General features: G+C 37.0%; 1 protein-coding gene across 8 annotated transcripts in view; it reads left to right on the forward strand.

Moving 5' to 3' along the window:
- Positions 1-2,559: 2,559 nt before the first annotated feature.
- DENND1B (DENN domain containing 1B) overlaps positions 2,560-27,694 on the forward strand; it is a 257,532-nt gene continuing 232,397 nt past the window's right edge. For 2 of the 8 annotated variants that reach the window (XM_063794102.1, XM_063794107.1), the window contains exons 1-2: positions 3,018-3,124; positions 5,849-5,913. In XM_063794102.1, coding sequence (XP_063650172.1) covers positions 3,075-3,124; positions 5,849-5,913 — 115 coding nt within the window. In that variant the 5' untranslated portion in view covers positions 3,018-3,074. Of the gene's footprint in view, positions 3,125-3,181; positions 3,643-5,848; positions 5,914-27,694 lie in introns of those variants that run through there. The other 6 variants (XM_063794083.1, XM_063794087.1, XM_063794115.1 and 3 more) reach the window with 6 other exon arrangements.

The raw sequence follows: 27,694 nt of genomic DNA on the forward strand, positions 1-27,694 counted from the left end.
AAACAGATCAGAAGAAACAAACGGGAAGTACACAATTAGATGGCAGAAATAGATTTAAATTTATCAGCATTTTTCTCTCTTTTTTTTATTTTATTATTTTTAGACAGTGTCTCACTCTGTCAACCAGGCTGCAATGCAGTGGCATGATCTTGGCTCACTGCAACCTCTGCCTCCCAGGTTCAAGTGATTCTGAAGCCTCAGCCTCCTTATTATCTGGGACTACAGGCTTGCACCACCCACCACACCCAGCTAATTTTTGTACTTTTAGCAGACAGGGTTTCACCAAGTTGGCCAGGCTGGTCTTGAACTCCTGGCCTCAACTAATCTACCCGCCTTAGCCTCCCAAAGTGATGGGATGACAGGCATGAGCCACTGCGCCCAGCCTAAATTTATCAACAGTTTTAATACATGCAAATTGTCTAGGGGTTTGATGTAACAGCTAAAGATGATCAGACTAGATTAAAAATCAAGACTAAAAATTTTAGATAAATTTGAAACATGATGGTTTAGAAAGTTTGAATGTAAAAGGATGAAAAGAGATATCCTAACATCAGACAAATACTATTCAGAAGAAAACTGTTTAGAATCTAAGGCAAAAGTACGATTGGAGGTAAAGAAAGTAACAACATAATGATGAATGGTTGTATTTATTAGGTAGATATAGAAATTATAAACTGATGTGTATATTATTACACAGCCCCAAACTGTGTAAGGTAGAACCTGAAAGAACTATAGGCTGAAATAGAAAAATCTACCATCATGTTAGGATATTTAAACTCATCTCTCCCATTAATTGAATTATGTCAAGCAGATGCAAATTCAGTAATAGAAGATGTCAACAACACAATCATCGTATTTGATCATGGACATATATTTAGAACACTGTACCCCAAAGCTGCAGAATATATATTCTTTACAAACCACATACAACATTTAAGTCTCAAAACATTTAAAAAATTAACTAAATTAATTAATTAATAACAAATTAATTAATAAATAAAGACCATGTTCTTTGACAACAATACAGACTATGTTCTTTGACTGGTATGGTCCTGAAAACTGTTAATATTAATTGTCGAGTAGGAAATATCATTGCTGAAATATGATCTTGGGAAGATTTAAGACTAATTTGAAGGTTTGCCCTTTGTACACTTCTCTATCAGTCATATGGGAAGTTCTATATGAAATGAGTATTACTAAAGTTATACCATCGATTTCATTAAAGCTATTACCAAGGTAAGTGTATGCTATTTGTTTTCTAATTTTTTAACACCTCATGCATGTAAATCATGTACACCTATGTTCCTATCCCTTTTATTTCAGTAATAACAGAACAGATAAATCTCTTCATTATGGTCAGCCTAAAAGCTCACTTAAAAAGATTTGCTTTGGGATGCGAATGTGTTGTATTTCCCTCGATATACTTAACATAAATGGAATGAAGAACAATTTTATACTGTTCAAGGGTATGACTGTCATTTAAAATAAAATCCCAACAATGGATGAGGAAAACAATTGTATTATTATCTCCTCACACCAAATTAAAAAGTCCTCAATATGGTCACCCCAAGTAGGGTTCCTTTCTTTGGAAATAATTAATTATAATGAAAGGAGAAGTTTGAGAAATTCGGTAACAGTTGGGGCAGAAGTGGCTTTTAGCTTACGAATTTTTTTTTTTCAAGGCTTCGGAGTATGGTCACTTATGCAGAAAAATCTTTATTTGGGAAAAGAAAACTTAAGTAGTATAGTTTGCCTAATTGTGAAACTGAAATTCACAGAATAATTTCTCAAAAGATAATACAAATTTGTAGCACCTGTTTTACTTGAACATCACACTGCTCATGTGATGTACAAGTAATAATTCCCATTTTACAAATGTAGGAACCGAGAAACTGAAGTGTCTCACCCCGAGTCAAGCTATGACAACACTTTATGATAAACACATGTTTTTTTTTTTGTTTTTTTTTTTCCCAGTTATGGCCCGTCCTCATTTTTTACTAACAGGCCCATGGCTATACAATATTTCTGATCTTGTTGACCAAGTAGTACCCAATTTTGGCAAGAAAGTTTAAGGTTATATAACTGAGTGCAACTTCAGGTTCTCTGACTCTTAAGTTTTTTAATTCTTAAGACTCCTTTTCTGACTTTTATGTCTTATGACTCACACTACATTCATACCACATTTGGTTTCCTCTCATCATCTTAACTTCTGCATGAATAAAGTCTGAAGTAACCACCTTTTGGAAGAAACACTGTGGCTATGTGTCAAGGGTGGCAGTGTTAGCTGGGAGAAGGCCTTTCCCAGAAGATCTCTGTGTAAGAGCCTGGCCTTCCACAGTCATTTGAATGTCCATCATAAGACTTTTCTACCTGTCTTCTCAGTAGATCCTAAATATGAGACAGCAGAGGAGGGAGACAGGCAATATGAGGTAGAAGTAAATAATCAGCATCAGATAGACCTGGTGTGAACTCCAGCTTTGCCATTACTCCCTGGTTTCTTCATCTGTAAAATGCTGATGAAAGTATCTATCACACACCTATGACAAGTACTGGGTGAGAGTGCACATAACCTGCTTCACATGTGCTTTAGGGCTGTGTAAATCAGTCCCTCCCACGTTTATTCAGTGGTGCCCTCCCTGAACTCGCCTAAACTGCCAGACTATGAGGCCTGCTACTATGTACATGTGTTCAAAAGTTAGTCCTTGGTTATTACTGCAGTCTGTGGTATAGGAATGTCTGCCTCCCACATGCGCAGACAAGTGGGGCACTACCATTTGGCTACTTGACAGGGCTATTTAGCAGGTGCACATGTCTGAACATTCCTGAATCAGGAGGGGGTAGCTCTGGATTTCAGAGAGCTGTAAGCAGGCCACAGCTGGAGTGACGCAAGAGCCAGGGGCATCAACTTGAGCTCTGAATTTGCAGTATGAAATGAAAGGAACCCAAGTCCGTGTGTATGTGTGTGGAAAACACTGCAGGTCGAGGTACTTTTCCAGGTACTTCGCCCTTTGTGGGGTTGCAGCCCCGACGCCCTGGAATCTGGACTGGACCCAGAAAGGAAGCCGGTTTGGTTCATGCTGAGGACACAGGGGGCACCTTGCCTTTCTGGCTCGGTGGCAAAGCGGTACGTGGGCCATCCCAGCAGGCACTAGCGCTCCCCCTGCACCCTCTGGCCGCCCGGGCGCGGGGACCTGGCCCCCGCCTCCTCCACAGTCTCCGACTTGCGAGCCGCACGGCCCAGGTGAAGCCGCTGGGCGCGTCCCCGCGCGCCCCTTCCCCCTCCCGGCGACTTCCTGATTTGCAAGAAGGTGCAGGAGCCGCAGCGGGCGGCCCCGGTCGCAGGAACTGAGAGGCCTCAGCTTTAGTGGCGGCTACCGGCGGAGACGGGGGCGGCGGCCACGCCACCGCTGCTGTCACAGAAAGGCTCTGGTGGGTGGGGTGGGAGGCGGGGAAGTGCCGGGGGCGCAGCCGACATGGGCCCGCCGCCAAGGCTGCTGTGAGCAGCCTCTTTCCCGGTGTGGCCGCCGGCGTGGGCGGGGACGGCGCGACCCTCGCGCGGCCGGGCTGCGGGCTTCCAGGCCAGCGCGCGGGGGCCGGACGGACAGCCCCACACCGACATGTAACCATGGACTGCAGGACCAAGTGAGTGGGGGGGCCCGGGCGCGTCGGGGGCGGGCGTCCCTCGGCGGCCCCTCCCAGGCCAACTCGGCTCCTCCGCGCCTCCGCGCTCAACCGGCTCCCCGGGCGGCCGAGGTTGGCCGGGCGGGCTGGGGGTGCGGTCCGGCCCCCAAGCCTCTGGCCGGCCGGCGGGACGGCGCTAGGCCGCAAAGCCTGCCCGCCCTGCGTCCCCGGCCCTCCGTGGTTGGCGCGGCTCCTCCCGGAGAGGCCACTAGCGCCTTGTCGACGCCCGCCTTTCGGGGGACAGGGGAGGCCGGGCGGCCCCTGACACCGCCGCTGAGGGGTTCTCGTGCTTCCCCCGAGTGTGTCAGATGTGACTCTCCTGGGGCTGCCTGTGTGCGTGTGGTGTCCGGGAGGGAGTCAGCGTTGAGGTTAAGAGGTTATTATTCCGAGTGCTCTCTGAGCATTAAATATAACCGGTGTTTTCTTAAGTCTGTTTGTTACTTTTGTCTTGGATGTTTTCTTATGATTCTGCTTATAAAATTAGATTGGTCTCTGGTGTTTCTTTATGCAGCAACTGTAGATGCATGGTTCTTGCAAAACGGTATCCAATTAGAGGGTACTTTTATGTGTGTGCTAAAGTATTTATCAACGACTACTTTGCTCAGGAGATTAGGTAAAAAGCAATTTTAATAACGGTGGTGATTTTGTTTCTAGGTATCTTAGAGGCATGAGTTTTATATTTTTCTTCTGAAACTTAACTTTGGAAAGAATTCCTTTTTACTTCGTTTACCCACCCTTTACTACCTCCTTCTCAAAAAGTTTAAAATAATGCCATGTATATTTGTATTATTGTGAAAGGCCGTTTGAATTTCACAGAAGTAAAACTGAGTCAATATTTAACTTTTGCACCTAAGAGAAATTCTAAAGAATATTAGGGAAAGAGGGAAATTATGTAATAGAATTATTTTCTTCAGTGTGTTTGACATCATGGTGGGCAGGGTAAGTGAGTAAAAATAGTATGCTTCTTGACATTAATTGTTTTAAGAGGGAGGAAGTCATCTGAGCCCAGATTATTCCCATTGAAACAAGTTAATAGCGGAAAGGCTAAAAAAATGTATATTTGCATGTTAATTTATATGTCTTGTCACTTCCTATATTTCCAGATTCATATCTTATAAGAAAAGCTTCCAAAAAAAGAAATGTTTTTTTTTAAAGTCAGAGCTGGCATTCGTTTCTTGAAGGAAGTACATATTAAATACAGCCAATGTACAAAGGCACTAAGGTTTTGTTAGCAGGAATAACTGAGATATTAACACATTGGCCGTTGTGGTAACAGACTTAATCTTTTACCTTATGATGGAACGAGAGATTTAAACAGCAATGTTATGAAGAAAAAGTGTCTCAGTATATTTCAGTTCACTTTTTGAAATTTAACCAATGTTGCTTTGAAATTTTGCAAATATGGCAAGTTAGTAAAAAAGTCAATAACTTCTGAATTAAGCAAAGTAAACTTACAGTTTCTAGTGGGAAAATCTAACATGGAAGCAGATGGCTGGTTTCTCCAAAGATAATGGAGAAAAAGAAGGCTTTTTATGTTGCTAGCCTTAGAGCTATGAATAGTTTGCTACTTTAAATATGCATAAGTACAGTAAATACATTTTAAGAAAAGTATATGCAACATATCACATTCATGGAGCATTATCAATGTTTTATGGTGATCTAGAACTTGGCAGGTGGAACCATGTATTCATCATTTACACTTACATTGCAAGTCCTTTGGAGACAGCCTGAGAACCTGTGTCAAACTCTGTTGGCAGGGTATAATGACACTTAGGGACACTCTGGCTTTTAAATTTGATCCAATAAGATAAAACCAATACTTTGCATTTTTGTAGCACTTAGTACTTAATGAAGTACTTGCACATATGTTATTTGATTTATAATCCTCACTGTTATTCTGTGAAGTGGACAAGGCACCTCATAGGTGCGGGAGAACAGTCTCAGCGTTTAAATGCTTTGCCCCAAGTTTCAGAATTCCTAAGTCTCAGCTCTTTTAAGTTGCTCAATTGAGAAAACAGTTTCATTGTTATTTCTACTATACTGTAGTAATACAGTCACATGAAATGTATTGAGACAAAAACAAGATTAGTTTTAGAATTAAGAAAATACAAGTTTCATGGAGATGTTTATTTGTCATAGGAAATTAATTTAAACTTTTTTCTTTTAGGGCAAATCCAGACAGAACCTTTGACTTGGTGTTGAAAGTGAAATGTCATGCCTCTGAAAATGAAGGTATGTGTCTTCTGTGTTCTGTTATTTGACAAGGTCTCTTTTTTTTTGGACAAGATCTCATTCTGTTCCTCAGGCTGTGCAGTGGCATGATCAGGGCTCACCACAACCTCTCCTTCCCGGGTTCAGGTGATCCTCCCACCTCAGCCTCCCGAGTAGCTGGAGCTACCAATGCACACCACCATGCTCAGCTAATTTTTGTATATTTTTTTGTGGAGACAGGGTTCACCACGTTGCCCAGGCTGGTCTTGAACTCCTGGGCTCAAGTGATCCACTCACCTTGCCCTCCCAAATTGTTGGGATTACAGGCGTGAGCCACTGTGCCTGGCCTGTTCTGTTAATTCTTAAAATAATTGATTGAATCTGTCAAAGCAAGTGTTAATATTGTGGACTGCTGGAACATGATAGTAATAGGAAAATAATACTACTAAATGTGTATTCTGCATTGAGTGTCTCAAGTTGCTGGTAATAAAATAGGTGTTAAGTCTTTGCCCTGGGATTGTAAAAATCATGAATGTTATCAGTGCAGCTTGAATTTCAGGTGTGTTGTTAAGCCCATATAACTTACAACTCAGCTTCACCATTCGTTGGTAAAGTTATCATTAGTTTTGGTGAAAGGGCGAGTCTTTTCATTTTCTTTCATTTATGTGTGGAAATTTAGTGTCTTTTTTTAAACATTAGTGCACATTCTCCTGCTAGTACCAATGGAAACTACACCACTTCCCTTCTGATGTTTCCAGAACGCAGAATGCAGACTGAGTAGCCCCTTCTGTTGGATTTACTCCAATAGCACAGCACTTTTGCAGGGAGGTAAACAATAGTGTGAAATTACTTGGAAGGGTTTCAGCTGTCAGTTCCGTACAATTTCCTGAAAAGATGAGAGCATAATACTTTAATGTCATGATTTTCATCATTTCCCTCCACTTTTGTCATATTGTGTATTGTGCATATGTGTGGTAGGGGGCAGGGTTAGCAGACAAGAATAAGGAATTCTTTTCTTGCCTATTTTCTTTTAATGTGTTCTTGCATGGTATGTCTTTCTAGATACTTAAAGTATATGTCTTTACTTGCTGTGTGCTTAGACCCTGGATAGCATGATGATTTAGCATAGGGGTTTTGTGGAGACTGATTGGCCATCCTAAAGCCTTGGAGGAAAGTCTGCTGACAATTTTAGCTTCAGAAACTATCCAGCAATTACCTACTCTTAAGTAATTTGGAGCTGCACACCTTAAAATAGAGAAGCCCAACCCAGTTGTGGTGAAATGGGCATGGCTAATTTTAGTATGAAGTCACATATTGTTGGCTCCACCAGCCCTACTACTGTACTCCTGGTCTATCTGAACTGCAGCTGTGGTCAGGTTTGTCTATTGGCAAGGAGTGATCCTAGGTTGTAGGGAGCCTTTTCTAGTTGATGAAGTTATCTTTTATTGTCCTGTATGTAGTAAAGTTTGTCCATTTGCATTATTTTGAGCCCCAACCGGGTTCTCTTTGAAGAATGGATATATTAGGTAGAATGGATACTCAAATGGATACATTATATTTTCAGCTCCAATTTAATTCTATTCTATAGTGGTTTATGATATAAGTTAATCTAAAAAATATCTACCACAACATTACCGAAGGTGCGTGAAGTAACGCTCATCTGATATTGCTTGTAAAGGCGTGGCACGGTGGCCACGCCTATAATCCCAGCACTTTTGGAGGCCGAGGTGGACAGATCATCTGAGGCCAGGAGTTCGAGACCAGCCTGACCAATATGGTGAAACCCCATCTCTACTAAAAATACAAAAATTATGGTGGCCTATGCCTGTGATCCCAGCTACTGGGGAGGCTGAGGCACGAGAATCAGTTGAACTGGGGTTGTGGAGGTTGCAGTGCGCCGAGATAGCACCACCACACTCCAGCCTTGGTGACCAAGTGAGACTCTGTCTCAAAAAAAAAAGTCTATATAGATATATAGATATATTTATAGATATATATTTATAGATATTTATATATATTTATAGATATATATTTATAGATATATATATTTATAGATATATATTTATATTTATAGATATATTTATAGATATATATTTATAGATATATATGTATTTATAGATATATATTTTTATATATATTTATAGATATATATACACACACACACACAAAACAGGCTAATTTCACTTGGAAAATATGGATTCTCTAATTTTAAATGTGTATTAAAGTGATCTTGTTAAAAGATCAATTTGCCTTATATGACACCCAATCTATGCATGTGTCAGAGAGATTGTGGTCTTCTTATAAAGGCTTTTGAGTGGTTTACTCCCTTCTTCCTCTTTTTGCTCTTTTCCACTTTTCATGAGCTAGTTATTCCAGTTTGTATCTTCTACTTCTGCCCTGCTTTAATATTACACCTTGTCTTTTTGCTGTTGTTATTTAAATCACTACTTTTTAGAAGCATCTTCATTTGTATTTTAACAGTTTATATCTAGCCTGGTAAAGTTGTAAATATGATAAATGGTTAAAGTAAATAATGTTGGCTTCTTTGTAGGTTGCAAATAATCCATTCTATATGGCTAAATGGCAGAAAATTCTAAAGATATTTTAAAAAACTAAACTCAGCCATGTAAGCAGCAGTAACCTTTCTTCTTTTATTATGACTTAAATAGTATGAATATGGCTAATATTTTAGGATCTAACAAGTAATAACTATAATCAGTAACTATAATAAATAAATGATAAAGTAGTAACTATAAATAATAAAATCAATAACTATAAGAGGGCTATAAAAGTAAATTTTTTTGCCAAATTGAGAGATTTATGTTTCTGTAATATTTTATCAATGTTCTACTTTACAGCTAAATCTTAAATAGAAAAATATATGAAAAATATTTTAAAAGTTATTGGAATCCTCATATTTAACTGTTAGTACCTATTTGTTTTAATGAGGCTCTGATATGTGCATTATCAGCTTGTTTAAGGTACGATAATTTTTTTTTGCTAACATTAAATGATCATGGGTGAAATTCTTAAATAGTAATAGACTTGGAAAACAAAATGTATAAATTAGGATGCTTTGGAGTACAAACATAAGATTGGTTTAAATAATAGAGAAGCTAGAGAAACTTGATATAGTTCATACAAGAAGTTGTCAAACATCCAGGTGCTTTCTGCTTCTCATTTCTGCCACTCACAGTAATGGTGTCATTGGAGGGCTTAGATTTCTTGCGGTTATAAGACTGTCAGTGGAAGTTGGAACTCTGCTTTTTTGTTTATGACTCTGGGGGTGACAGACACTGGCTTTACATGTCTCTATTTAGAGCCAGAAAGTTTCTTTTTCAAATCCCCTAGAAAGCCTTTCCTTAGATCCTGGTAGCCTAAGTTGGCATGCACCTGACCACTCCTGAAATTATCATTGGTGGGGTAGAGGTAAAGGGGTTGGTGGCAAGACTATTGTGATTGATTTATTTAAATTGGCAATGAATAGATGTTGAGAAATCAATTAAAATGCTTTTGTTAAAGAACTCTCAGAATATATAATTTTTGTTGACTGATCAAATAGAAAATGTATTTAGAGTAAATTTAGTTTATACTAAGATTGGTGACATTATGTTAAGGTATTTGGCATGCTTCTCTTGTTCATTTTTCATAGGTAAGTCTAAATGTTTTCATTTATCCTGAATAGCTTAGATAAGTATCTTCAGAGACAGGTTGTTAATTAAATTTTAGTTAACAGTGTGAAATGACATTAGCTTTTAAAATATAACTTGATAAAGCTCCTCTGGTAAGATTGTGATCTTTATCTGATCTACTGCTATTTGGACTTGTTTCAGAGGCATTATATTGATTTTTTTTTTTTTTGAGAACAACACATTTCAGAACATTCTGGAAAATAGCTTGTTAGTTTCATATGGAGTGCTCTACAAATCTAAAAAAATGCCATAAGAGGGGTTGGTAGTATTTCCCTATAGTGTCCCCTGTGTGTTAGTAGAATTTGTTCTTCTGGTGTCTGACAGATTAGTTGTGGCATTTTTTTTTTAATGGAGGTTTCCCTGGCAGAACAACCTCCCAGTAACTTCTGCTCCAGCTGTCCAAAAGTGAAGTGCCAAAATTTAGATCTTAATGCTCTTCCTGGTAGATCTCCAAGATAATTTCTAGTGTTCTTATTCTTTTTGTTGTCTGTCTTCCTTTTAGCAGGCAGGGAAGTACAGCCAGCAGTGATGGCCTCTCCTCAATTCTGTTAACAGAAGTCATTGTTACCATACTGTCCCCACCTTCCCCAAAGTGACTTAAGACTTCAGGGAAATGAAAAGTAACTTTTCGTCAATAAAAGATTGGGTATGCCTCTAAGCATTTCTCTTCTGGGAAGTGGCCTTGGTACTCTAGCTTTCTCTTTTTTTATTTTATTGATAATTTATTCCAAGTAGTAATAGTAGCAGTAGTAGTAGGAGGAGGAGGAGGAGCAGGAGGAAGAGGAGGAGGAGAAGGAGGAGGACGAGGAGGAGGACGATGAAGAGGAGGAGGAGGAGGAAAAGGAGGTGGAGGAGCAGCAGCAGCAGCTAATATGTTGTACTTATTCTGTGCTGCGCACAATTCTGGATATTTTTCATGTACTATTTAAGCCTCACAAAAATCTTATGATATAGGAAATGCTTGTTTCCATTTGGCACATGAAGAAACTGAAGAACAGAGAAATGATGAAACTTGCCCAGGGTAGTCTGTCCAGAGTCTGTATTTTAACTACTGCTGTGTTGCCTCCCATTGCATAGTGACTTCACGTGTATAGGTGGTTTTATCATGCGAGGAAATATTTGAGTATAAACTGTATGTGGTACAAATCATTTTTTCCAAATGGGAATACAGTGTGTTCCCTAAAATTAATGAATCCAATATAATTCCACCTAAAACAATTACTGAGTTTTTTCTTTGTGGTTGCAGAGCCTAACTCATCCCATTTCCCTCCCTGTCACTTTTCATTTTTAGGATTTGCATCTTCATATTTAGTGAATCTTTGATCTAATAGTTCTGGCTATTTAATAGTAGTTTTAAAACATCTTTAGCACGTCTTGTTTTCTTTATTCCTTTCTTTTTACCTAGAACAGTTTCTCTTAGGAACAAATTCTTCTTTGCTACCAGCTTTCTACTTTGATCTGCCTATCCAACCCAGTATCAAATTATCAATTTTTCTTATCTGCAACTTATGTTAACAGTTTAACTGCCTTTCACTTTTTTGTTAAATTAGAGCCTTAAGCCAAAGAATTCTTAGTGTCCTCCATGCCCTGCACAAGAAAGGTATCTCTAAACTTACTTTTTGCATTTGATAACTTTTTGTCTATAGTGATACTATCTACACTAGACTCTACAACATTTTGCTTCTGCTTGGTATTTTAGCACTTATTGTACTATTATAGATATGTTTAATATGGTCATTTAGAGAAATACTGATGTGTCTAAATGTATGTTTGCCCTGCTTGAGGTAAGTTCTTCATGAACCAGAACTTATTAATTTGTATTCTTAAGAAAAAACTTAACACATCTGACATGTTTAATGAATATTTACAGAATGAATAAAAGAAACTGGGGCTGGGTGCAGTGGCTCACATCTGTAATTCCAGCACTTTGGGAGGCAGAGGCAGGTAGATCATTTGAGGTCAGGAGTTTGAGACCAGCCTGGCCAACATAGTGAATCCCTGTCTCTAATAAAAATACAAAATTTAGCGGGGTGTGGTGTCAAGAGCCTGTAGTGTCAACTACTTGAGAGGCTGAGGCAGGAGAATCACTTGAACCCAGGAGGCGGAGAGAGATTGCAGTGAGCTGAGATTGTGTCACTGCATTCCAGTCTAGGTGACAGAGGGAGACTCTATCTCTAAAAAATAAAAAATAAAAATAAATTGGACCTAGCTTAATGCTTGGCCATTGAATAAATGAATGTTGATTACATTAATCCACAGAGAGCTGCTTGTAGAAATGATTTTAAATGTGTGCTGGTATGACAGTACAGGGGCATTAGAAATAGAAGTCCATATATGTCTTGGAATGGGCTGTTTTGGAATACCCCATCCTCAAACTCTTTTCATTCAGTGCTTATGTCTCCTTTCCTCTCCTCATAGCAAAATATTTATAAGAACAGTTGCTATATATGTTTGTGAATTTACCTTAAAACTCATCTATAAACATTCATACATACTAAAACCCAACAAAACTCTAACATTTGGAAAATAGAACCTTGATGAATCATACAGATAATAAAGTAGTTTAGGAGGTATTGCATTATTGTCCAACATGGAAAAAGTCTGAGTAAAATGTGGTTACCATGATAGTTGTTTTTGCTGTAACTTTGTGTTCATTTAAGAACTCTGAGTCTCTCTCAATTCAGATGCACTAGGATAAATTAGAGTAATGCAAACTGTATAAGCTAAATTGTTGAAGAAAATGAAACTGTGACCAGGCATGGTGGCTGATACCTGTAATCCCAACATTTTGGGAGGAAGAGGTGGGAGAATCCCTTGAGGTCAGAAGATCAAGACCAGGCTGGGCAACATAGCGAGGCTCCCATCTCTATTAAAAAATAAAATAAAATGAAACTGTTTTTTCTTTTGCACTGCTAGCCAGGAACAAAATGTAATGTGATTCTTCAGAACCATGTCCTTGGGTTATGCCCTTCTTGATTTATATAGAAAATAGTTGAGAATATATGTACTTTTATATGTGGCTTGGGGCATTACATCCTCCTTCACATAGCTGCCTGCAAGTGTAAAAAGCAAATCAAATTTCACTGTTCAGTATTTGTTGATTATTACTTTCATAGGTGTGTTGCAAATTTTACATTTTAATGGTTTGGTTATCACTTTCTCATTAGGTGCTTTCATTTGTTTACATGTTCTTTATTTTTGCCGCTTTAATCTAAGGTGACCTCTTGGTTTTTGATGTTCATGATTTCCACTGTAAAATGTGAGAGGCTGCTTGGCCTCTGCTGCAGATTTCACAGTGGTATGCTTTAAGACTGTTGTTTTGTCACTGCTGTGTTGCCACAGTGCAAGTTTGTTCAGGTTTTTTCTTATAACTTTGTTTTCTTGACTTTCAAGGTGATATGTTCCTGATGTGCTTTTGATAATATTCTCTCATTTTCAGATTTTTCTTAGGCTCAGATAATATATTCTTTTTCTCTAAATTTTCATGTTTTATTTGCAAGTTAGGGGATAATAATTTACTGTGTACAGTATACATTTTAAAGTGTTCATATAATACTAGCAATAGACATGTTTAGAGTGCTTTACGCAGATGGCCATGGTACTTTAGATAACAATGAGAATATCACATTTGAGCTCTTGGATTTTTAATCATTTCCAAAATAATACTTCTTCCTTGGAAATAAGCTTAATGTTTAACATTGAAAAACTTTTCCCACTTTCAAACTCTTGATTTATCTCAAGTAGTAATTTAATTTTATCTATAGAAAGTAATGTCTTGGCTCATGTTTCTGTGATAGGTCAGTCACTGTGCCTTGTGGGGGAACTTGCTAAAAGGTGATCCTGACTTGACCTTTTAGAAGTATTTATTTAGGAGACTGTGGTACTAATTCTTATGACATTGAATAAGAGAAGAGTAGAATAACAGAACTTGAGTTTCCTTAAAGAGCACTTAGTATAATCCCATGGAGTATGGAGGGAATTGCTTTGATGCCTTTTACAATTCCTGGATCCCCTCTGCTGTCACCTTGTAGGTGCCATTATCATCATGCTGCCTGGTGACTGGTAAAAATTCTCACAATGAGCATTATATAGGCCTGCTCCACTAAGATTACCCCTCTTCTCACCACTTTTCAACTAACAATTCCTTTTAAGTACACCGGTGTTACTTAAAGTATGTATCTGATTAATTAACAGTGAGGTGTGAACAACTGATAGCCTTCAGGGAAACATTTATTTTAATTTTTATTTTTTATTATGTATTTTTTAAGGGAACATTTTAATTTTAAAGAAAACCTTGTAAACTCAAATCAATTAAAAAGAAGCAGTTTTTATAATGGAAAGATCTGTTGACTAAGGGTCAAATGTATCTGTAACTGCCAAATCCTGGTTTCATTTTACCATTTTTCCACCATACGTGTTGATACTCTTGTAATTGTGATTAACAACTTTAGTAAGTGTATAAGTATATTTAGTCAGAGTATTAATTCAGTGAATTTCATAAAGACTTGTTTTTATTGCTTAAAGTTCCTAGTTAATGAGCTAAAGCTATAATGTCATGGTTACAGGACCTTATTTTTCAATTTATTTTCTCTGATTAGACTTCCAGTTAGATGTTCTACATAAATAGTAATAGAAACTATTTATTTGGTATTTATAATATGTCAGAAAATGTGCCAAGAGCCTACATCTTCCATTTGTCTTCACTTCAGCTATAAAATTTACTGACTGTTATTCTTTTCAAAGCATAAGGAAATTGAGGCAAGTTCAACAACTTGCCCAAAGCACACAGACTTAAGAGTAAGACTAGGATTTGAACTTGTCTCTATGGTACTAGAGCCTGAGCTCTTAACAATTATGCTGTGCTACCTTTAGAACAATAGCAGTGAAATCTTCTGCAGCAACTTTAAAAAGCCACTCGTTTTAGAAAATCCCTGACTGATTCTAGGCTTGACCAGAATTGTTGTGATATTCTTCACAGACATCAGAAGAAGAGCTTAAACACCATAGGAAGTATTCAGCCCTCTCATTCCTTCAGTGAATGTTTCTGAGTGCCAGTTATGTGTCATGCACAGATAAAATGCAATTGAGATGGCATTCTTGAAGGGGAAGTGTCAATTTCAAGTCAATAATTGTAAGAGTAGTAAAGGCTGTGGTAGAGGTTGTATAGTGCATATAGCACTGAAGTACGAAGAAGGCACCTAACTCAACTCATTGCTTAGGGAACAGTAGAGGAGTGGGGAGATCTTGGGGGTAGTTGTGAGATAATAGAGGGAGAGACAATTGGTTGTCAGGTGGTTATCTTTTTCTAAAGTTAACTGGAGTTTTACTTCATATTCAAAATCTTGTGTGAATAATTAAGAGTAAAGAATATATTGCTTTTGGTATAAATAGTTGCATCTGATGAAGAAGATAAAGAATCTCTCTGCTACAGTGTAACTTGCCTTGGCAGGGGATTGTTGCATTTAATTTTGTTTACTCAGAGCCTAAAACAGTGTCTGACTCATAGTATGTGCTCAGTAAATATTTGTTGGATTGTTAAACTGATAAAGGTACTGAGATGGCTTTTAAAGAAAAGGAATGGAAATTGTGTAGGGTATTATGGGCTTAATAATTTTTGTTAAATTCCTTTCTTTTAAAAGAAGTATAATTACAGTATTAAACAGGTAAGATTTGTTAAAGTGAAGCTTCAGAAATAAAAAAAATATATAAAAAGAAGTGACAAAATTATAGCTCACTGCAGCCTTGAACTGGGCTCCAGGGATCCTCCTGCCTCAGTCTTCTGAGTAGCCAGTACTACAGGCGTATGTCACCATGTCTGGCTAATTTTTACATTTTTTGTACAGATGGGGTCTCACTCTGTTGTGGAGGCTGGTCTTGAGCTCCTGACCTCAAGTAATCCTCCTGCCTTGGCCTCCCAAAGTGCTGGGATTACAGGTGTGAGCCACCGCCAAGCTGGCAGATGTCTTTACAAGGTGGTGATTTTATCTTTTTTCCAGAAGAGGGATTGCTGGGTCCTGTAGTAGTTCAGCAGAAGAATGGATAAAGAAAATGTGGTGTGTATACATATATGCAATGGAATATTATTCAGCCTTACAACGGGGGAGATAATGCCGTGTGCTACAACATGGATGGGCCTGGAGTACATTATGCTAAATGAAATACGTCAGACCCAGGAAGAACAAGTTGCATGATCTCACTTATATGTAGAATATATATTTTTAAATGCTCGGATACACAGAGAATGAAACAGTGGTTACCATGGGTGGGGTGGGGGTAGAGGAAATGAGGCAAGGTAGGTCAAAAGACACAAAATAGCAGATATATAGAATGAACAAGTCTAGAAATCCAATATACAATATGAGGACCAAAGTTAATAAAATTGTACTGTATTAGGGATTGTTGTTAAATACATGGATTTTAGCTGCTCCTGTTGCAAAGAGGTAAGTATGTGAGATGATAGATGCATTAATTGGCTTCACTATAGCAACCATTTTACTATCTATATGTATTTCATCATGTTGAGCACCTCAAATAAACACAGTACAATTTTATTTAAAAAGCTTGGTGGCGGGCACCTGTAGTCTCAGCTACTCAGGAGGCTGAGGCAGGAGAATGGCGTGAACCCGCGAGGCAGAGCTTGCAGTGAGCCAAGATTGTGCCACTGCACTCTAGCCTGGGCGACAGAGCGAGACTCCATCTCAAAAAAAAAAAAAAAAAAAATGCTGACTAATAAGCCTTTTGGTGTCTGTCTCGTGGAAGTTATAGTCTATCTTGAGCTAGGTCTTTATTGTCCTGATTTATGTTGTTTATTGGATTTCAGACTTTTAAGGACAAGTACCTCTTTGAATCTCTTGTAGATTTTGGGAAGGTATCTTACACGAGAATGGTGTTCAATGATTACTTGCTATAAGTTATATTGTTATTACAGTGAAATTAGTAAAAGATTGTTCTGATTATCAATTCCTATTGAAGATTTCTTAAATCTTAAAAAAAAATTGAACATAAAGGACTTTGAAAGCTTGCAGATTTTTGTCATCACAAGCAACGGGCACTTTATTTAAAAAAAAACTTTTTTTTTTTTTTTTTAAATAGAGCTGTTGAAAAACCGCAAACTGTAACTTTGTAGGCAGAACTGGTAAAGATCAAGATAGAGCCTTTTCCTTTTTCAGTTCCTTCTTAATTATCACTCGAATCTGAAGAAAAGCACACAACAACCAGTTTAGTTCATCTGATAGCCTTCTGCGGATATATATGATTCCAGAAATTACTCATTAAAATAATAATTTTATCTTGGTTTGGTAGCAGAAATGCACCAGCATGAGGGTGTGTTTAGTATACAAATTTACTATTAATTAGAATTAAGCAGTCCTTTAAAATTTTATCACGTGGGTAGTTATAAAAACTTAGATGACTTTTATTTTCTTAAGATTATCATCAAATTAATTATAAGTTATTTGAAATTAACTTACATGTTTATACAGGAAACATGGTTCAAATGAAAGCCAAATAAGTTCAAATGTGTTTTAATACACGGGAACATCATATGTCCTCAAGGTCTATGCATTAAAATTATAGGTGCTCTTAAACTTGCATGGAAGTGGTTCAGAAAGGATTCTTTTTTTTTCTTCTTCAAGATTACAGTGTATTTTAGATATGATATTTGGAAGAGGAAGTAATATAATATTTAGAAAATATTTTTGAAGGTCTTCATCATTTTTACTCATATTAAAAGAGCAATTTCTGTTTAATAATTATAAGCAGTTAATGAAGTTAATTTTTTTGGTTTTTAGAAAATAATGTCTTTAAAATTTTTTTGTTCTTATTACTTCAAGACTTGAGAACTAAGTTTTGGAGTCTTAGTTTTACTATGAAATGTGTGATTTTGTTGATGAATACCTGCAGAGTAATCACTGACAATAAGGAGCAGCACAATTTCATCAAGGTTATGTGTTGGTTCTTTCACTGTGTACAGGTTTAGACATGTTAGAGAAGAAATAATAAGCTAAGAACTGTTACGTACAAAAATACTAGCTTCCAACTTTTAATGATTACTGTAGTGTTTGTTAGGGACATTGAGTGTATACCCTAAATGTGGAAATATTGAAATGGAATGCTAGTTGAAAGACAAAATTTTAATTTGTAAATATTTGCCTCATTTTAGCTTAATAGTTGAAGACATAAATGAGCCCGCAGTATAAAGTTTAAGATGTCATTGTTCTAAATTTTGCCTTTGATAGAGCTGATATAGCTGTTTAAAATTCATTATAAAGCCCATTACTAAACCCATTGACTAATAATTTACTCTTCTTGGGGGATTATAAAATCTGTGGGTAATTTTTTTTTTTTTTTTTTTTTTTTTGAGACAAGGTCTCACTCTGTTGCCCAGGCTGAAGTGCAGTGACGTGATCTTGGCTCACTGCAACTTCCACCTCTTGGGCCCAGCATGATCTTCCCACCTCAGCCTCCCGAGTAGCTGGGATTACAGGTACACACCACCATGCCCAGCTAATTTTTGTAGAGATGGGGCTTTGCTCTTTTGCCCAGACTGGTCTTGAACTCCTGAGCTCAAGCGACCTGCCTACCTTAGCTTCCGAAAGTGCTGGGATTATAGGTGTGAGCCACTATGCCTGGCCAGTAATTTTTTGATTCATTTCTCTCAGTAATTGTCCAGATTAACAATGACCATTTTGTTTATAAATGGATATGGAGAGAAAGAGAGGAGATGGCATTCATATCAAATTTTCTACCTGAAACCTTGCATCACTTACTGCTACTTTCTTATGATATACTCAAAATATTGATCAAAGCATTAAAAATGTTTGAAGTCACTGAACTCTTCTGGAATGCCTTCCAAATCATGAAGATTAAAATTGCTTTCTAGTCATCTTATACATTTTAAGATGGCTTACACTTTACCTTTTCAGGGTATCTTAGTTCTTCAAAAATGTATAATTTACATTGTGTTTAATATATATGACAGACTAAAAATATAATTTAAATTTATTTTAAAACAATTTTAAGTATGATTAAAGTCGATCTTTTTAAGGTATGGCTGAATTGGTCAAAACACAAAAATTATTTATGTATTGCTGTTAAGGGATTTTTCAATCTCATTCTGAGTTAAAAATTTAAAAGCTGGGTTTGAGGAGAGTAGATTGAGGGTGCTTTTGCCTAGTTTATGGGGAAGAGATAAATAAGCTGGTGCTCTCTAAGAGGTATCTTCCTCCTGCATACTTTTTTTTTTTTTTTTTTTTTTTGAGACGGAGTCTTGCTCAATCACCCAGGCTAGAGTGCAGTGGCGCGATCCCAGCTCACTGCAACCTCCACCTCCCGGGTTCACGCCATTCTCCTGCCTCAGCCTCCTGAGTAGCTGGGACTACAGGCGCCCACCACCACGCCCGGCTAACTTTTTTTTTGTATTTTTAGTAGAGACGGGGTTTCACGAAAGATGGCCTGCTGGTTCTTTGCACCACCTCATGCCACCTGCATGAAGATGGTGCAGATACTTTCATTTTGGAATTTGTATTTTTGCCTTGTTTCACTTTTATCTTGAATGTATTTGGTGTTTTTTTTCATTTATTATATATTTAATATTTTTATGTTACTTTAAAATGTTTTAGCTTAATTCTTTAGTTCCTAATTTTACTTTTAATTGTATTTTGCTTCTTTTTATTATTTTATATTAATTTCTTTTATTTGGTTTTTAAAATTTTTTAAAGAAGTATTTAAGGCCAGGTATGGTGGCTCACACCTGTAATCTCAGCAATTTGGGAGGCTGAGGTGGGTGGATCACATGAGGCCAGGAGTTCCAGCAACCTGGGCAACGTGTGAAACTCCATCTCCACCAAAAAATACAAAAGTTAGCTGGGTGTGGTGGTGTGCACCTGTAGTCCCCAGCTATTTGGGAGGCTGAGGCAGGAGAATTGCTTGAACCTAGAAGGTGGATGTTGCATTGAGCCGAGATCACACCACTGTACTGCAGCCTGGGCGACAGAGAGAGACTCCATCTAAAAAAAAAAAAAAAAAAAAAAATTAATGAAGTACTCTATTCTTTGGGAAAAGTTGTGCTTTTTCTTATTCTAATTAGTGTGCCTTTTGAACCTTTTTCCTTTTTAGTGAGAAACAAGGAGAGAGAATTTCATAAGATGTAGCAGACACATTTTAATAAAACTAATACTTATGCTTTAATGGACTGTGAATAAGTAATTAAATCTCTGTTTCAAGGTGAACAGGAGTAATGGGTTTGATGCCATGATTTTCTAAAAGCCTAAACTCTGGAATCCTCTTAAAGATAAGACAGATATTTTACCTGATAGACATCATGGTGGAATGGGAAGATACTGGACCGAGAGTTGAAACATAGTTCTTGGTACTGGCTTCATCACTTGTTAGATGTCTGACTTTGATCAAGTCCTTTAAATTCTATTACTTTCATTTTTCACTTTTGTAAAATATTTGCACTGCGTATCTCTAATTGTTATGAGAGTCAAATACATAATAGCATGAAAATGCTTCATAAATTGCACCATGTAGATAGAAACTTTTATTTGGTTTCTGTGTTGTGGTTGTTAGCCGTATGAAAAAAGGTATGATCACTTCAACAGAAATTGTTAGTAAAAAACTTTCCTCCTATTTTGATGTATGTGATCAATCTGGAAGACAGGAATGCTAAAGAAAGGTCACATAGTAACTTCCAAGTCCCCTCTTTAATATTGCAGAAGTGTCAGGAACAAGGAGGATAGAAGACACGTATTTTGGTATTTTGCGCTGTGATTAGTGAATTTCACTTTGAAAAGGATATTTAGCAGAGAATAAGTTTGTAGTACCGAATCTGACAGCATCCATATAAATATTTGGTGAGGTCCAGAGAGGTCAAACAGGAGTTGAAAATTACAATGTGACTTTTCTTTAGCGCTCCTTTCTTCCAAATTTTTCACATGTACAACTTCAGCAACAAATTTAGAATTCCATATATGTGTAAGTTTTCAAACTTCTAAGAGCTAATATTGATAAGCTAGAAAGTTGTTAGAATAGAAATAACACTGGGCTTATATCCTTGAAGGAATGATGATGAGCTAAAATTAAGGATAATATTACAAAAGTGTAGGGTTCTCAAAGGAAATATTAGTTGAGAGGTATAGTGTAATTGGTTGTGAGGTCTGTGTAAACAAATACTAAGTATTGCAACTTCTGAATGATTAAAAAATACAGAAAATTCAAGGCTATCTTGGTAATGACATTATTCCCATTTATTTGAATTCCTGTATAACTTTCTTGAGTGAATGCTGAATTTAAGTCCAGAAATTATCCTTGAAGCAAGATTCTGTTATATCATTGATATAAATCTCCTTTTTATAGGTAATTTAATAATGTTGATGAAGTTTATATTTTGTCAGACAAATTTATGTAAGACCCTTCTGTAGATTCCTGAGTTCTCAATAACAGTGTTTCTTAATTTTATTTATAACACATAGAAAATGACAATATTTGTATGGTACTTCTGGGCAAATGGACTTCATGCAATGATAGGAGGTAAATGGCCTGGGGTCTGCTAGGGTTGAGGGGATCAATACGTTCTTATTTCTTCTTACCCATTAGAGAGGCACAGGCTGGGATGTTCTCTTTATGGTTTCTGTGGTGAGACTGGCTTTTTATTCACTGCTTTTGTTCACTGTTGTTTTATGCTACTAGGTAGGATGGCAGAACTCTAGAGTTAGATTGGAGTTAGAAATTGGGTTGGAGTTCCAGTTGAACCACTCTGAGCCTGTTTCTTTGTCTTAAAATGAGAACAGTTATGATCCGCCTTCTCTTTCTTCTGTAAACCTATGATGATCAATAGAGATAATAAATTATATGAATATGCTTTTAAATAGAATGTTATTTTTAATATAATTTAAGCAAACTGCAGGTACATCTCTTTTGTAACTTGCAAGAAGAAATAGATTCTTTTGTTTTATATACATATATGTGTCTGTGTATATATATAGTGTGTATATATATATGAATATATTTAACATATAATGGCATAGTGTCACAGTATATCAGTGAGGACTTCTGACTCCAAAGCTAGGAGAGAGAATTGCAAAATTTAACACTGGCAATAAAAATTAAGGATTATGAGAGATGTATTACATTTATGCAAATATTTCCTTCCCTTTCAGGCATAGTATTTTCTTTAATAATGATTAACTCTAATTATGGGTTCTGATAATTATTACACACAAGTATCTAATGTTCATCTGTTTTAATGAATTTTTTTAAATAAAAAGGATAATGAATAAAATTTATTATTAGTTTATTATTAGTGACCCATGCTTTTCTGAAAGTCTGGCTGTTTATGCCATTGTTTTCCCTAAATAATAAATCTAATTGTTTAATGGGGGCATATTCTTTTTTTTTTGAGATGGAGACTTGCTCTGTTGCCCAGTCTGGAGTGCAGTGGTGCGATCTTGGCTCACTGCAACTGCTGCCTCCTGGATTCAAAAAGATTCTTCTGCCTCAGCCTCCTGAATAGCTGGGATTACAGGCGCATGCCACCACACCCAGCTAATTTTTGTGTTTTTAGTAGAGATGTGGTTTCGCTTTGTTGGCCGGGCTGGTCTTGAACTCCTGACCTCAAGTGATCTGCCTGCCTCCTCCTCCCAGACTGCTGGGATTACAGGCCTGAGCCACCATGCCCAGCCTAATGAAAGCATATTCTAATTGTTGGAAAAACATTTAGGAACAAAGAGCGTCTGGCCTGGTAGGCTAAAATCCACAGAGGAACAGGTGAATGTATTAATTCTATCAATCAGTTAGTTAATCAAAATATTCTGTTCCTTAATTCTTCCTTCCTAGACTATGTGTAGGATAATTCTTGGCATTCTTAATGAAGAACTAGCCTGATGCCATTGGTGAAAAAGATTTTTTGGTTTTACTATACATTGTGTATATTTCCCTATACTTTTAAATGTACAGATTTTTTATTCTCTATGTGACTACTTTGTAACTACTGATATGGGTTGGCTCTGTGTTCCCACCCAAATCTCATCTTGTTGCTCCCATAATTCCCACATGTTGTGGGAGGGACCCGCTGGGAGATGATTGAATCCTGGGGATGGATCTTTCCTGTGCTGTTCTTGTGATAGTAAATGGGTCTCACGGGATCTGATGGTTTTAAAAACGGGAGTTCTCTGCACAAGCTTGCTCTTTGCCTGCTGCCATCCACAGAAGATGTGAGTTGCTCTACCTTGCCTTCCACCGTGGTTGTGAGGCCTCCCCAGCCGTGTGGAACTGTTAAGTCCAATAAACCTCTTTCTTTTGTAAATTGCCCAGTCTCGGGTATGTGTTTATCAGCAGTGTGAAAACAGACTAATACAACTACTTCTTCATTTATTTGATTTTTTTAAAAATGGAAATTCTTATTAGTTTAAGCTCATTTTATTTCCTTATTGTCTGCATATATTTCTTCACATATTTTCTCTTTGCTAGTTTTCTTCCCATTTTTAAAAGTCTGATCTTTTTTTTCTTTTGTTTTGGCATCCTGTACCATTGTACTTTTTTTTTTCTGTTGAGCAGTATACTACTCTTAAGGGTATACTACCAATATTAATAGTTTAGATACTTCCACTACTACTAATTTAGAAAGTATGTTGAGAAAGTATTTTTCATATGAATTATTTATTTGATTCTCATACCTATCTTTTGGTAGGCTATATACTCGTATTCCTATTTTACGTTTGAGGAAACTGGAGCACAGAAAAGTGAAGTGACCAGGCTGATACATATAACTGGCAGACTTGAACCAAGATTTCAACTCTAAAACCCACACTTTTTCCAGTAAACCTCAATTTTGTATCAGATAAGTATAGTAACTTGAGAGACTTGCCTGGAATTACAGATTCAAGTGAACGATTTCTTTAGGTAGAATGAAGTTTTTCTTTGCTAGGAGAAATTGGAAGTTAGGGTAGCCAAATACTGTCAGTATGTGTGTCTGTATATGTATGCCTATGTATGTATATGAGTGTAAATGCCTTTATGTTTTATCAAAAAACTCAAGGCCCATTGCAAAAGATTCAAATAGAAGAAGAAAATAACATGAAGAGACTAAAATTCTATCACCCAGAGAATATAATGGGTAATATTTTGTTGAACAATCTGTTACACATCTCTACATGAGTATATTTGCATGAATATGCATTTTCCATAAACTGGTTCATCTGTTCATGGTATCCTATTATCTAACCATTACCAATTGATAATTTGTTATGAACATCTTCTTGTGTCTGAAAATAGATCTACTGTATCAGTTTTTTTTTTTTTTTTTTTTGAGACAGAGTCTCGCATTGTTGCCCAGGCTAGAGTGCGGCGTGGCACGATCTTGGCTTACTGCAGCCTTTGCCTCCTGGGTTCAAGTGGTTCTCATTCCTCAGCCACCTGAGTAAGTGGGATTATAGGTGTGCACCACCACATCTGGCTGATTTTTCACCATGTTGCCCAGGCTGGAACTCCTGGCCTCAAGTGATCTGCCTGCCTCGGCCTGACAAAGTGTTGGGATTACAGGTGTGAGCCACTGTGCCCGGCCTACTTTATCAGTTTTAATAGTTACCTTGAATTTTATTATATGGGCCGACTGTGCATGTATCTCATTTATACTTGTATTATTATCTACTTCAAATAAGTTCTTGAGTATCATTGTTGGACTTTTGATATGTATTGGCAGATTGCCTTTCCGAAAAGATATATAGTCTTATCAATAGTTAGAGAGCCTCTGTGTACCACAGTTCTCCACAATACTGGGTATTAATCCTCTTTTAAAAAATATTAACAATGTATTTTATTTAATTCCATATTTCCAAAACATAATTTTAATAGTCAATATTGAAATATTATTAAAATAATTTACAGGTTTTTTTTACTTAGTCTTTTAAGTCCTATATGTATTTTAAAAATAGAATTTATTTTATTTATTTTATTTTATTTTTTGAGTTAGAATCTTGCTCTGTTGCCAGGCTGGAGTGCAGTGGCACGATCTCGGCTCACTGTAACCTCCGCCTCCCGGGTTTAAGCGATTCTTCTGTCTCAGCCTCCTGAGTAGCTGGGACTACAGATGTGTGCCACCACACCCAGTTTTTTTTGTATTTTTAGTAGAGACGGGATTTCACCATGTTGGCCAGGCTGGTCTCGAACTCCTGACCTCAGGCGATCTGCCTGCCTGGGCCTTCCAAAGTGTTGGGATTATAGGCGTGAGCCACCGCGCGTGGCCATCGCCTTTATTTTTAAAGCAGTTTTTGGTTCATAGCAAAATTGCACGTAAAGAGTTTTCCCATATATCACTTGCCCTGACATCTGCACAGCTTTCTTCACTATCAACATCCCCCACCAGAGTGGTAAATTCATTACAAGCAATGAATCTACATTGACACTTTGTTATCACCCAAAGCCATAGTTTAGGGATCACTTATCATGTTGTATATTATATGGGTTTGACAAAAGTATAATGACACGTATCCCCCCTTATAGTATCAAACAGAAATAGTTTTATTGCCCTAAATATTGTCTGTGCTTCACCTTTTCATCCCTTCTTACCTCCAACCCTTGATCTTTTTACTGTCTCTACAGTTTGCCTTTTCCAGAGATATTTCCCTTTTTTAATTTTTGAAAGCATTTTTGCCTGTCTTGCTTTACTTTATATTTCGATTAATTAGAAAAGTTGGCCAGTATTTCATGTTGGCATTAATATTTCTTTGGTGCATTTTATATTTTTGTCTTTTGCACGTTTGATCAAGGCTTTAATTTTATCTGTAGCAACCAATTATTTATCGCATATTGATATTTTTCCAATTTAACATTTATCTTTTAATTTTGTTTTATGTTCTTTATTCAGAAGTTTAAATTTTTTTGTAGTCAAATTAGTCTTTGAACTTGGAACCAACCCAAATGTCCATCAATGATAGACTGGATTAAGAAAATGTGGCACATATACACCATGGAATACTACGCAGCCATAAAAAAGGATGAGTTCATGTCCTTTGCAGGGACATGGATGAAGCTGGAAACCATCATTCTGAGCAAACTATCACAAAGACAGAAAACCAAACACTGCATGTTCTCACTCATAGGTGGGAACTGAACAATGAGAACACTTGGACACAGGGTGGGGAACATCACACACCGGGGCCTGTCGTGGGGTCGGGGAGGGGGAAGGATAACATTAGGTGATATACCTAAATGATGAGTTAACGGGTGCAGCACACCAATATGGCACATGTATACATATGTAACAAACCTGCATGTTGTGCACATGTACCCTAGAACTTAAAGTATAATAATAATAAAAAAAGAAAAAAAATTAGTCTTTGAAAAAAATTTCTATTTTGGTGTTTTTGCCAAAGAGCTACTAAACTCAGGGAAAATCAGAAGTTAGTGTTTTCAATATATTTCTGATAAAATTGCTTTATTACAATTACATCTTCAATGTATATAGAAACTTAATTTAGTTGAATTATACTGATACTGTTGTTTTAAACGTTTGATAGAATTCACCCATGAAGTTACCTAGGCCCAAATGTTTCTTGTGGGAAGGATTTTAATTATGAATTCAAATTCTTTAGCAGATAAATGATTAATCAGACTTTTGGATTCTGCTTGTGTCAGTTTTGGTAATTTTCAAGGAATTTGAAATTTAAACAAAATTCAGGAATTTTATTTAATTGTGAAAGGTATTGGCACAAAACCATTCATAATATTTATCTTTTTAATTTTCATAAGATCTGCAGTGATAAGCCCCCTTTTCTTCCAATATTAATAATTCGCATATCACCTCTCTTTTTTTATTAGTCTTGTTTAGGAGTTTATCAATTTCATTAATATTTTCAGAGAGCCAATAGAGTATTTTGTTCATGTCTCCATTTTCTGTTTTCATTGATTTCTGCTTTCTTCCTCCTCTTCTTCTTCTCCTTCTCCTCCTCCTTCTCTTCCTTCTTCTCCTCCTTCTTCTACTTCTTCTTCTTCTCCTCCTCCTCCCCCCTTCCTCCTCCTCCTCCTTCTTCTCTTTCTTCTCCTTCTTTTCCTTCTCCCCTCCTCCTCCTCCTCCTCCTTCTCCCTCCTCCTCCTCCTCCTTCTTCCCCTGCCTTCCCTTCCCCTCCCCTCCCCTTTCTCTGTTTCCCAGGCTGGAGTGTAGTGGCACGATCTTGGCTCACTGCAACCTCTGCCTCCTGGGTTCAAGTGATTCTCCTGCCTCAGCCTCCTGAGTAGCTTGGATTAGAGACACATGCTACCACACCCTGCTAATTTTTGTATTTTTAGTAGAGACAAGATTTCACCATGTTGACCAGGCTAGTCTCGAACTCCTGACCTCAAGTGATCCACCCACCTCGGCCTCCCACAGTGCTGGGCTTACAGGTGTGAGCCACCGCACCTGGCTGACATTTATTATTTTCTTCTACTTTGGATTTAATTTTTTCTAGCTTCTTAATGTGGAAGTTTAGAGTGTTAATTTTTAAACCTTTCTTTTTTTCTAATGTAATCATAAATGTGTAAATTGACTTTTAAGCAGTGTTTTAGCTGTGTCCTACAAATTTGGATATAGTGTGTTTTCATAGTTATGTAGTTGAAAATATTTTCCAGTTTCACTTGTGACTTCTTTCTTGATCCGTGGGTTATTTAGAAATGAGGTGCTTACTTTCCAGATATTTGAGATTCTTTATGATATATTTTTATTAGTTATTTTTCATTTGATTTAGGTCAGAGAACATACTCTGTATGACTTCAATCCTTGGAAATATGAGATTTGTTTTATGACCCACGAGGTGGTCTATCTTGGTTAAAATTCAGTGTGCACTTATATAGAATATATATTCTGCAGTTGTTGGATGTATTGTTTAAATGCCAGTTAGATAAAGTTGATTGATAGTGCTTTTTGAACCTTTTATGTTTTTATTTTTTGGATCTGTTTCTTTCACTTACTGGGAGAAGAGTGTTAAAATTTCCAACTATAATTGTGGGTTTCTTGATTCCCTCCTTTAGTGCTGTCAGGTTTTGCTTCATGCATTTTGAAGCTCTGTTGTAATAAGCATACACATTTACAACTGTTATGTCTTCTTTATGAACTAACCATTTTAACATATGAA

Source organism: Pan troglodytes, chromosome 1 (assembly GCF_028858775.2).
Source record: "Pan troglodytes isolate AG18354 chromosome 1, NHGRI_mPanTro3-v2.0_pri, whole genome shotgun sequence".
Lineage (NCBI taxonomy): Eukaryota > Metazoa > Chordata > Mammalia > Primates > Hominidae > Pan > Pan troglodytes.